At 46.5% G+C, this 13156-nt stretch overlaps 1 protein-coding gene across 4 annotated transcripts in view; it reads right to left on the bottom strand.

Moving 5' to 3' along the window:
* The window catches only part of sin3aa (SIN3 transcription regulator family member Aa), a 159677-nt gene that overhangs the window by 86490 nt on the left and 60031 nt on the right, over window positions 1-13156 (bottom strand). For all 4 annotated transcript variants that reach the window (XM_072493045.1, XM_072493047.1, XM_072493044.1 and 1 more), the window contains one exon: window positions 6084-6301. In XM_072493045.1, the coding sequence (XP_072349146.1) occupies window positions 6084-6269 (186 nt within the window). In that variant the 5' untranslated portion in view covers window positions 6270-6301. The remainder of the gene's footprint in view (window positions 1-6083; window positions 6302-13156) is intronic.

The raw sequence follows: 13156 nt of genomic DNA, 5'->3' as shown, positions 1-13156 counted from the left end.
GGTGTGTTACTGTTTTGAAGGTTTGAAGTCTTTTGGATGTTTGAAGGAACATTTTGAGGGATTATTTAGTGTTGTATTATTTTCGGGGTCATCTTTGAAGTAAGGGGTGGTAAGTGATCCAATGTTTATTTCAAAGGTTGAGTTCATGGAATAAACATTGTTTTGTGTTAAAAACCACGTGTCCATAATTGTAATATCACACCTGGGGAACAAGCCGTGTGCTTCAAAAGCAACAATCCATTAAAGGGAGAGGTTGGTTGAACTCCATGATACATTTTGGGGTTCTGAAAACACTTCTCCCATAACACTATGATTCAGTATGATTCTATAATGTATCCCTGTTTCGATCAGATTCTGACTCATTATACCAGATCAATTTGTCTCTTAAATGGAGATAAACTTCAGGGGAAACTCCATTGAACTTCTATTTAACATGCCCAATGATCTCTCCACCAGCTCCTCACACTAATTCACATACATAGTAACAATCGAGTCAAAAATAGATTTCTTTGGAAACTTACAGACTGCTGTGGCAAGATTAACAGTATTTTATCACCAGACTGTTCTCCAACACTCTGCTTGCTACATCGCAACATAAAAAATTTAAATTTCCTTTTAAAAAAAAAAAAAAAATCACAGAATCCATACAGTTCAGCAGGAGTCCATTTGGCCCATCGAGTCTACACCGGCCCTCTGAAGGAGGACCCTAACTAGGTCCACTCCCCCACAATCCCGTAACTCTACCTTATCTTTTGACACAAAGAGCCAATTTAGTATGGCCAATCCGCCTAACCTGCACATCTTTGGACTGCGGGAGTAAACCTGAGCACCCGGAGTAAACCCACGCAGACACGGGGAGAAAGTGCAAACTCCACACAGACAGTGACCCATGGCTAGAATCGAACCCGGGCTCCTGGCGGTGAGGCAGCAGTGCTAACTACAGTGTCACCGGGCTGTCTTGAAAAAGCTTTAAAAAAAAGGTGAAAAAATGATTCCAAATGTTAAAAATTAGAATAGTAAGAGGTCTTACAACACCAGGTTAAAGTCCAACAGGTTTGCTTTGAATCACTAGCTTTCGGAGCACTGCTCCTTCCTCGGGTGAATCATTCACCCGAGGAAGGAGCTGGGCTCCGAAAGCTAGTGATTCAAACAAACCTGATGGGCAGCATGGTAGCATAGTGACGCATTGTGGCTTCACAGTACCAGGGTCCCAGGTTCGATTCCCTGCTGGGTCACTGTCTGTGCGGAGTCTGCATGTTCTCCCCGTGTCTGCATGGGTTTCCTCCGGGTACTCCAGTTTCCTCCCACAGTCCAAAGACGTGCAGGTCAGTTGGGTTGGCCATGCTAAATTGCCCTTAGTGTCTGCAAAAGATTAGGAGGGGTTATTGGGTTAGGGTGGAAGTGAGGACTTAAGTGGGTCGGTGCAGACTCGATGGGTCAAATGGCTTCCTTCTGCACTGCATGTTCTCGGTCTATGTCTTAACCTGGTGTTGTAAGACCTCCTACTGTGCACACCCCAGTCCAATGCCGGCATCTCCAAAAAATAGAATAATAGAGCAGAGAAAGAGGCCATTTGGCCCAGCGTGTCTGCAGCAGCTTTGTGATAGAGCTATCCAATTAGTCCCATGTATGTGCCTTTTGAAAGTGATGTGGAGATGCCAGCGTTGGACTGGGGTGAGCACAGTAAGTCGTCTTACAACACCAGGTTAAAGTCCAACAGGTTTGTTTTGAATCACTAGCTTTCGGAGCGCTGCTCCTTCCTCAGGTGAATGAAGAGGTATGTTCCAGAAACATATATATAGACAAATTCAAAGATGCCAGACAATGCTTGGAATGCGAGCATTAGCTGATGATTAAATCTTTACAGATCCAGAGATGGGGTAACCCCAGGTTAAAGAGGTGTGAATTGTGTCAAGCCAGGACAGTTGGTAGGATTTCGCAGGCCAGATGGTGGGGGATGAATGTAATGCAACGTGAATCCCAGGTCCCGGTTGAGGCCGCACTCATGTGTGCGGAACTTGGATCTAAGTTTCTGCTCGGCGATTCTGCGTTGTTGCGCGTCCTGAAGACCACCTTGGAGAACGCTTACCCGGAGATCAGAGGCTGAATGCCCTTGACTGCTGAAGTGTTCCCCAACTGGAAGGGAACATTCCTGCCTGGTGATTTTCGCGCGATGTCCGTTCATTCGTTGTTGCAGCGTCTACATGGTCTCGCCAATGTACCACACTTCGGGACATCCTTTCCTGCAGCGTATGAGGTAGACAACGCTGGCCGAGTCGCATGAGTATGTACCGCGTACCTGGTGGGTGGTGTTCTCACGTGTAATGGTGGTATCCATGTCGATGATCTGGCACGTCTTGCAGAGATTGCATGGCATGGCAGTCACCTTTTGAAAGTGACTGACCCATAATTTGTGGTCAGCAGTGAAGCAACAGTGATCTCCGCCGAGCGCGAGGAATGTCACGCTGAAAGATTTAGTGATCTGTGCGACGAGAACTGGGGGGGGGGTGAGTTACTTGCCATAGGATTCCTAGCCTTTGACCTGCACTGGTAGCCACAGTATTACAATGGCTAGTCCATTTCTAGTCCAATTCTGCCAGTGTATCGTCTGGGTCCTTGGCCTTAAGGCTGGCCGCCTGATGAATGGCTTGCTGTACCTCACCTCTAAAGTGGAGGAGGCTCATGTTCAATTTTGCCTTTAAATTTTCACTCGCTATCATCATTGTTAAGGTACTCACAATTATCTTCACTTCCATTTTATTCCTGCCAGAAGTTTACTGAATGCAATGAAAGCAGGGTTTAAACTTTCCTGTAATTGATCAAACTGATTTCCATATTTCTGATTCTCCCTTCTAATTCATTACACACCATTTAACTGGTTCTCTTTGTCCGCTTGCAGCTTTCTTTGAAGTTCTGTCTCTGAATCTTTGGAACAATCCACATTCTTTTCCCTCTTCGCCTCCCTCTTGGCTTCAATCAACAAAAAAGTCTCATCTGATATCCATCCTTTCCGTCTCTCGGGCGGCACAAATCCCCCCATTTCCTTTGCTACATCCTGGAGAAGTTTTTGCGGTTTGCCAAAGCTATGCTGCTGTTCTGTCTGTTGGTGATTTCCACTGCGGACTGTGGTGCCTCATCAGCTTGTCTAAATTCAGTTGTGTTCAAGACCGGTTTTATCCTTTTGCCCACTCTGATCTTCAGTATCGTCACAAGCGATTAATGATCACGTCACAGTCTTACAACTCTTTATAGAGGATCACAATCATTTTGCTACTGCAACATAATCAATTTGATTCTTAGTTTGTCTATTTGGTGAGACACAAGTATACAACCGTCTTTGATGATGCTTTAACCATTTATTGGCCAGAACCAAATCCTGCTCTTCACAAAAGATTCTCTAGTTTCATTAGCCTCTCCTAATCCAAATGGATCAATCAGTGCCTGGACCCTATCCGTAACCGAAGCACCAATCCCTGCATTGAAGTCACCCATAACTAACAAAATGTTGAGTTTCTTTCATCACCTTCAACATGTCATGATAAAAATCCATAGCATTTTCTCCCATAGCAGTCAATGTAGGTCTGTATGCTGAAATCAAAGTTATGTCTCTTAGGCGTGCAACTATGGCCCCATCATTGACTGGTTCATATCTGATTCAGGTTCCAGCTAAACTCTTGTGTGTCCGTACTGCTACTCCATACAGGCTGCGCACATCTTCTCCGGAGTAAACCATGTTGTCTCCTTCCAGTTTTATGAAGTGACCTTGACCAACCCAGCGCACTTTTGCCTTCCCACACAGAACCACACCAATTCTCTCCATTCCTCTTGTAAGCAACTGTACTTTGCAAAGCGGAAACATGCTACGCTCATTCCATGTTCCAACACTGAACATCTTCCGAAGTTGAACTGTGATCGAAGGTGATCACTTTCCTGGTCCTTTGATACTAACAATAATGTTCCCTTTCCCTTTCTTTCAGTAGAACATTTTCTAACCCTGTCCTGGTTACTTAATGGGGGACATGGGCCTTGGTTCACTGGGTGATGTTCACGCCTGTATGAGATCTGCTGTGCATCTATTATCTATAGCACTGTCTGGGTAAATAAGACGGTAGGATCCCTTATCTTTCCATCTTGCGGTGAGGAAACAGTTTCATAGAATTTACAGTGCAGAAGGAAGCCATTCAGCCCATCGAGTCTGCACCGGCTCTTGGAAAGAGCACCCCACCCAAGCCCACACCTCCACCCTATCCCCATAACCCAGTAACCCCACCCAACACGAAGGGCAATTTAGACACTAAGGGCAATTTAGCGTGGCCAATCCACCTAACCTGCACATCTTTGGACTGTGGGAGGAAACCGGAGCATCCGGAGGAAACCCACGCACACATGGGGAGAACGCGCAGACTCCGCACAGACAGTGACCCAAGCCGGGAATCGAACCTGGGACCCTGGCGCTGTAAAGCAATTGTGCTAACCACTATGCTACCGTGCTGCCCTCCTGGATATCTGCCTTCCTGTTGCCACAGATTGGCCGTTGCCACTTTAACTATGGTCATCCACCCCGCCAGAGGCCAGAAGAACTCACTGTTGCCCAAGTCTTCAACACCCACATTAGCCTCTTCAAAATTCAACTCACACCTCATAAACAAAAAGGGGATTGCTTGTTGAGGCTACGCCACCAGGTGAACGTCTTGACCGATGTACCACCTAGGGCGTTTCACGAGGTACACAGGTTAATCAGGAACTCGACAAATAGCGGGCCAACGCAATGGATTGCAACACTGCCCATTGAGGATTCCTAGCATCAAGCTACAGTAATGTCGTCAAGCTGTCTTAAGTAGCCAGTCACATTAAATCATTTTCACAGACAACGAACCAGGGAATGAAAGGCAATAATTGAATCACTTTTCAAAAAACAAATTAAGTGTGAACTAACAATTGGGACATACTTGTGTGGAGACGCTGAAATGTCATTAACAAACTTGTATACAAAACAAAATCCATTTTAAAAATACATAATGAAGAGACAATAACATTCTACTTTTTTTTCCAGGGCCAGATAGGTTGTTCAGCAATGATTACTATTCAGGTTTCTGTTACAAGCCCAGTTACACCTTATAGAAAAGGGCTTCACTTTTTGGAGTTTCTAACAATGATGTGAGAAAAAGAGAAGTTATTGCTAATTCAACTGGTTTCATCGATTGCTGGCTCAGTTGGGAGGGGTGGGCTGAGGAGATTGCTTAAAGCAGAGCCTGCGGCAACGCTGTGAACCACAGGCTGCAACTTTTGTCGTACATGCGTTAAATTCTGAAATTGTAGGGGCAGCATGGTGGCGCAGTGGTCAGCACTGCTGCCCACGTCGCCGAGGGCCTGGGTTCGATTCCAGCCCCAGGTCACTGTCCGTGTTGAGTTTGCATATTCTATGTCTGCGTGGGTCCCACCCCACAACCCAAAGATGTGCAGGGTAGGTGGAATGGCCACGCTAAATTGCCCCTTAATTGGGGGGGGGGGGGAAACAAAATGTAATTCTGAAATTGTGCTTAGATTCAGGGGGAGTAATGATGACAATCTCTGGCAGTTCTGTAATTTCCTGACCACTATTGAAGCTGCTTTCCTTTCTGGCAATGCATTCCAGATCATAGGAACTCAACTGTGTGAAATTAAACCCATCCAATGTTTCATTTTCAACTTAAGCCCCACTGGTACCGAAGCAACAGGTAATTACAATCTAATAGCTAAAGGTTAACAGGAAGGAATCAATGGTACCTGCAAAATAAAAAGATCTACTTTCAGACTGGTTTTTAAATTACTTAAAATTTATATAACATACATTTTGTACCAAAAATCGGACATTAGACAGTATTTTTAATTTCAGTAAACGCAGAACATAAAATGAAAGCAGGTTACTACAAGCAGCAAGCTACAAGAGACAAAAGCTGTGCTAAAGTATGCTTGGGATAGGCTAGCAGTGAACTGCCAAGTAAATTTGCCCCCAGTGTCAAATAATTATTGAAATTCAGTAGACTGGCTCGCAACCCACTTTTAAAGGATATCCCAGTAAATAGGTAATAAAAATAAAGTACCTGGTATCCTGGGGTGACGGAGTACTGAATGCCAGCAGTGGGCTGCATGTTCTCCGATACTGCCTCGTAGACAGGGGGTGCTGGGGCGAGCACGCGATGCTGGTGTGAAAATGTTTCAGCACTGCTTGCAATCCGACGCTGCTGAGGCGCATAAACCGTTTCCTGCTCATCCAGTCGGCGCTTCATTATGTGTTCATACTCAAGGGAGCCCTATAAACCTGGAGAGGAAGCAGGACCATTAAATACACACAATATAATTGCTTATTCAATTCACAAGTACTTTAACACCATGGATTTATGTAGCATCTTTTACACAGAGACACATTCCAAGTAGCTCACAGAGGTGTGATCAGAGGAAAAGGGCCAAGCCAAAGAGCTTTGGGGAGGGGGAGGGGGGGGTGACGACCTGTGGTCAGAGGTGGGTTTTACCGAGGATCGGGAAAGTTAGAGAAAGGCACAGTATTATAGAAAAGGCTAAGTGGCTGAATAGATGGTCTCCAGCTTAATGATAAGGAAGCCAATGAGGTCACAGTTGTTGGAGGTAAGAATGAAGTGGAAAGATTTGAAGAGATATGGCTCAAATACAGTGGGATTTTGCTCTGCGGGATGAGTCTTGGGCAGTGGGTTCATCCCGTATGGTGAAAGATGGCTAAACCAAGGCACACCAGGTCCCCTGGGTTACTGGGAGCAAGGGAAAACAACCAGGGTTGGAGAGAACAAAAGGGTTTGTTTAACGGGGCCAAAAATGCATCAAAAGTGGAGATGAAGGGGTGGCCAAAGAGAGGAACAGCTGCAACGTATTGTGACAAATGGAGAGCCAAAGAAATGCAGACTCTGTTCATATTACTGGGCAAACGGTTTCAAAGTACATTCAACACAGAAAAATAAAAAGCCTCCTTTTACTCAGCCACCGACAAGAATACCAATTTATGAGGCAGTTGAATCATAAGTATTATTATCTTTCACAAATCCTAGAAACACTGTCTTTTTAAAACCTCTTGGCTGGAAGATCAATCCAACCCACCGGGCAGGTGGGCCATTTTAAGGAATATTCCAACAATTTCTCGATTACCAGTTCTTTCATGAAACAGCAAACGCCTAATATAACCCATTCTACGTGAATTAGTTTGCTACTTTTCCGATGGCATTAAGTGCTGTATAAATGCAGATTCTCTTTTTTCCCCAGACTGTGCTGCGCAGAGCTACCATCCATAGAGTACAATCAATGAGCAGGAGAGAAACACTGGTGTCTGCATTCCTGAGTAGTTCATTGCAATGATTCAGTTATTCATCCACAATTTACATGAAGGGCGCACTTCTCCTATTTTGAGAGGACGTGCGGTGGTGGGCGGCTCCAGCGGCACCTGCCCTGCCGACCAGAATGGCAGGATACCCACCCCAGGAGCCCATCAGTTGAGAGGTGCTCATGCCCCATTTGTACCTCTGGAGTCTTCACCCATCCCCTTCCAGTAAACAATGTGGACCCCTTGTTTGTGAGCTTTTCATGCTGTCAGCTTGGGTTCCAACATCCCTCCCCTTAATCTTCCCTCTGCATTCTGCTGTTCACCTCCTTCATCCGCCTCACTGGGTGCCATGAGCCCCCGCCCTACCCACCACACTCCTTGCACAGCTGTCCTTCCGTATTGGTCTATCAGGCCTCCCCTCGCCCCGCACCCTGTCGAAATTCAGACCTTTGCTGCAGTGGCTGCAGGAGTCCCACAGCACAGCGCTGTCTAGATAGACTGGTGTGTGGCACCAGAGGGACGGAGGCCCTGTACTCCCTAACCCCAGGTGCAATGCTGAACCGAGATAGTGACACAGGAGGGTCCATGGGTCCATCAGCATAGCGCTGTCCATGGGAGATGGAGAGCGGGAATCAGTCTGCCCTGGCAGAGTGGTGAATAACACATCAGGAACAGCGCAGCACTTTGTGCAAATTTTGAACTTCACATCAATGAACGAGTAAAGGAAAAAGAATGACATATTAATTTAAAAAGTTAAACACTGCACAAGTGCAAGTGAATAAACAGCAAAATAATTTGTAGATTGCACCCTGCTAACACTAATTTTGCTTCCTCTCAAACACCAGATCCTCCTCACGCACTTGGATTCCAACTAGGATCTGCCAAGCAGCTATACTGAACTTACATAAACATAAACTTTCAATGTCGGTCACAGAATAGGCTGCACAAAAACATATCTAAAAACCATATATGCAAATTAAGTAAAGCTCTCCTTAACATCCTGTTTGATTTAACAGTCACAAACACCTAGCAACACAGTGCAATCCCTGCCTTCTATTCTCCCTCTACACCAGATACAGACCCACACAGACCTCCACTCAAAATGTTATTTTTCATGCCTCTGATACACCAGCTTTGAATTAAAGCCATTGCAAGTGTCTACAGCTACCTGACTGTACAAGCTCGCCTCCCTTTGCATGCAAGCAAGAGCCTCCTTGCGTCAAACTTCAAACCACTGGAGGAATTAAATTTCTCCTGATGATAGCAATAGTAAATTTGGTCTGAGAACAAAGCAAAAGATCTTTTGCTAAACGTAGACGAGAAGAATTTAGTCCTTTTATTCATCCCTTTAGGGTTCAACATTTTAAGAGGACAAACGTTACCTCTCAGGAGATAGAGAGTTCTTTACCCAGCATGCACAACAGCAGAGAAATCGCTCTATCCCTGGGATTGAGCCATCATTTAATCTCAGACATAGAGCAGTTTCTCAACTGCGATGCATTCTGGGTAAATGGCTCTCCATTCCACAAATTCTGTTTCTGCCACAGAATCCGGTGCTGCCTAGCACTGACCGGTATACACTGACCTCGTAGGAATTTAGGTGCATAAAGGAAGTAAATGCAAGGGGAAGCAGCAGTGATCCCTTCTCAGAGAAAATGTCAGATACAACAGCCCTGTAATGGGCTATGTCTTGTATGTTAAGTTGTGACAGTGCATTTTGCATTGAAGATTGTCCACGGTTTGGAATTTGAGAGTGCCTGTGGTTTCTGAATGGTTCTTGTATTTTAAACCATGTAAATATTTTGGTCTCTCAATCCTCAATCAGTGTGCTTTTTTTTTGTTGCAGATTGTCATTTATAAAGTTGCCTCTTTTGGAAGTAAACTCGTCACTACCTTTGAAGAGTGCAAGAACCCACCCTTTCCTTGTCGCGTGGCACAATGCAATTGAAAATGGGAGGGTCTCACGAGCAACTAAAAGGAAAGGGCAAGACCACGAGGCACAGAGAAATAAACGGAGCACCTGCCCTTAGGCAGATCATTACTACAGAACATGAAAATGTCTGCACTGAAGCGAGGCTAAAATCTGATGTCAGTTTAAGCAGGAACGACACAAAACAGCCGGGGGGCCCCCTATTGACGTGTTAGCAACTCCATTAGGGAAAAAAGTTCTGAATCAGTCCAAACTTGTTACAAAACTTTCCATAATCGCACTCAATTATGGAAGAAGAAACAAACTGAGAAGAGGTCTCAGGCCAAAAGGCAAATCGTCAGACGGCTGCTTTAGTGACTGGAAGCCAGTGTCCAGGGATCTCTGCTGGGTCCCCTATTATTCGTCATTTATATAAATGACTTAGATGACTATGTGGGGGGTAGGATCAGTAAGTTTGCGGAAGACACAAAGATAGGCCGGGTGATTAACAGTGAGGCTGAGGGTCTTGGGTTACAGGAATATTTAGACGGGATGGCCAAATGGGCTGAAAGGTAGCAGATGGAATTTAATCTTGAAAGTGAGAGGTGTTACACTTTGGAAGGAGCAATTTGACAAGGAAATATTCAATGAATGGCCTGACACTGGGAAGTCCTGAAGAACAAAGAGATTTAGCGTGTTTGTAAATAGATCTCTCAAGGCAGAAGGGCAGATTAATAGGGTGGTGAAAAGGCATATGGTATACTTGCCTTTATCAATCGTGGCATAGATTACAAAAGCAAGGAAGTCCTGTTGGCGTTATATTGAACATTGATGAGGCCACAGCTGGAGTATTGTGTGCAGTTCTGGTCGCCACATTATAGGCTGTGATTGCACTGGAGGGGGTGCAGAGACGTTTCACCAGGGCGTTGCCTGGGATGGAACACTTAAGTTAAAAAGAGAGGTTGGATAGGCTTGGGTTGTTTTCACTGGAGCAGAGAAGACTATGGGGCGACCTGATTGAGGTGTGCAAGATTATGAGTGGCAAGAATAAGGTGGATAGGAAACAGATGTTCCCCTTAGTTGAAGGATCGGTTACGAGGGGACACAAGTTCAAGGGGAGGGGCAGGAAATGAAAATGAAAATGAATTGAAAATCGCTTATTGTCACAAGTAGGCTTCAAATGAAGTTGCTGTGAAAAGCCCCTAGTCGCCACATTCCGGCGCCTGTTCGGGGAGGCTGGTACGGGAGGATTTAAGGAAAACATTTTTTTACCCAGAGAGTGGTGACGGTCTGGAACGCACTGCCTGGGAGGGTGGTAGTGGCGGGTTGCCTCACATCCTTCAAAAAGTACCTGGATGAGCACTTGACACGTCTTAATATTCAAGGCTTTGGGCCAAGTGCTGGCAAATGGGATTAGGATTGGCAGATCGGATGCCTTTCATGTGGCGGTGCAGACTTGATGGGCCACAGGGCCTTTTCTGCACTGTATTTTTCTGTGATTCTGTGACCAGAGAAGGCAACATGACACAGTGGTTAGCACTGCTGCCCAACAGCGCCAGGGACCCGGGTTCAATTCTGGTCTCGGGTGACTGTGTGGAGTTTCCACGTTCTCCCCCTGTCTGCGTGGGTTTCCATCGGGTGCTCTGATTTCCTCCCACAGCCGAAAGATATGCATGTGGACTGGCCATGCTAAATTGTTCTTTCATCGAATACCTACAAAGCAGGAGGCCATTCGGGCCATCGAGTCTGCACCAACCCTCTGAAAGAGCACCCTATCTAGGCTCACTCCACTGCTCTATCCCTTTAACCCCATCTAACCTTTGGACACTCAGGAGCAATTTAGCAATGCCAATCCACCTAGCCTGAACATCTTTGGAATGTGGGAGGAAACCGGGGCACCCGGAGTGCCCTTTGTGTCCAGAAGATATGCTGGTTAGGTGAGGTTATGGGGCTAGGGCAGGGGAGTGGACCTAGGTAGGGGGTACTCTTTCAGAGGGTCAGTGCAGATTTGATGGGCCGAAGGGCCTCCTTCAGCACTGAAGGAATTCTCTGGTTCTATGGACCGTAGGTGAACATGACATCTACAAATACGTTAACAGATTTACAGTCCTGCCCTCTCAGAGAGTAAGCGAGTCCCAGTATCTACTCCAAACTAGCAGGACATTGTATACCCGATATCAATCAAACAGCAGCACTCACAACAACTTATACTTATATAGCGCTTATTAAACAATAAAATGTTCCAGGGTGCTTTGGAGGAGCACTATAAAACGTGACAAGTCAAACTGGGAAATATTAAGTCAAATGACCCAAGAGGTAGGTTCAATGGAGTGTCTTAAAGCTGGAAAGCAAGGAAGAGACAAGTTCCAGAACCTAAGGCTTGGGGGACTGAAGGTATGGGCACCAATGGTGGAGCAGTTCAAATCAGAGATGCTCAAGAAGCCAGAATTAGATGAGTGTAGATTTTCAGAAAGGTTCACAGAATCATTGAATTGTTACAGTGCAGGAGGACATTCGGCCCATCATGTCTACACTGGCTCTCCAAATGAGCATCATGAATTAGTGCCATTCCCCTGTCTTTTCCCCGGACCCCTGCACAGTGTTTCTATTCAAATAATCATCTAATGCCCTCTTGAATGCCTCAAGTGAACCTGCCTCCACCACTCTTCCAGGCCGTGCATTCCAGACCCCAGCCACTCGCTGTGCGTAAAAAATAAAATTCTCACATCACATTTGCTTCTTTTGAAAATCACTTTAAATCTGTGCCCTCTCGTTCTTGATCCTTTTTACGAGTGGGAACAGCTTCTCCCGACCTACTGTGTTCAGCCTCCTTATGATTTTGAACATCTCTATCAAATCCCCTTTTAGCTCTCTTCTCTTCAAGAAGAACAGCCCCAACCTCACCAATTTATCTTCAAAACTGAAGTTCTGGGGCGGAGAATCCATTTTCACGACATAATCGGGCCCGCGCCGGTCCAGCGATTCTCCAGGCCCTGAAAATCAGCGTGACCGCGGAGTACGCCACGCCGCGGGGGGCCATTGCCAGAGGGTCACCCAGCAATCCTCTGCTCCGGACCGGCCGAGTTCCCTAAGGCGTGGAACTGACCACCTATTGCCGGTCGGGATGCTGGCATGGCAGCAGCAGTCCGCAGCAGACTCAGTCCGTGGCCGCCCTAGTCAGGGGCGGGCGAATCGGAGACCAGGGGGGCCTTATAGGCGGCCGGGGATTCAGGCTCGGGTGCGCGGCCGATCGGGGGGTTTATTTTCTATGTCTGGCTCCGCGATCTGAGTCCGCCATGGAGCATGCCGTGGCCACTGGAGGCTGCCGCCGTGCGCAAGCGCGGACTCTGAACTGTAAGTCTGGCGGACCGTATCTGCAGCAAAATCTGCAAGATTCACTCCGGGTCCCTGCTAGCCCTCTGCAGGGCATTGAATTCGCTGAACTTATTTGTAGGAATTTCTGGAGTAAAACACCACCGTTTTTACGCCGGCGTGGGGACATAGTCTCAGTTTGGGAGAATCCAGACCAGGAATTTTAAAAACTTGACCGGGGGTCAATATAGGTTAGCAAGCATGAGGATTTGGTGCAAGTTAAGACATGGGCAGAGTTTTGCATTTACCTCAAGTTTATGGAGGGTAGGATATGGGAGACCTGCCAGGAGTCTTGGGCAGCACGGTAGCACAAGTGATTAGCACTGTGGCTTCACAGCGCCAGGGTCCCAGGTTCGATTCCCCGCTGGGTCATTGTCTGTGCGGAGTTTGCACGTTCTCCCCGTGTCCGCGTGGGTTTCCTCCGGGTGCTCCGGTTTCCTCCCACAGTCCAAAGACGTGCAGGTTAGGTGGATTGGCCATGCTAAATTACCCGTAGTGTCCATAAGGGTTGGGAGGGGTTATTGGGTGGAAGTGAGGGATTAATGTGG

This window comes from Scyliorhinus torazame, chromosome 30 (genome assembly GCF_047496885.1).
Source record: "Scyliorhinus torazame isolate Kashiwa2021f chromosome 30, sScyTor2.1, whole genome shotgun sequence".
Classification (NCBI taxonomy): domain Eukaryota; kingdom Metazoa; phylum Chordata; class Chondrichthyes; order Carcharhiniformes; family Scyliorhinidae; genus Scyliorhinus; species Scyliorhinus torazame.
Note: the sequence above shows the minus strand (reverse complement) of the source record. Positions and strands in the feature narration are given on the sequence as shown.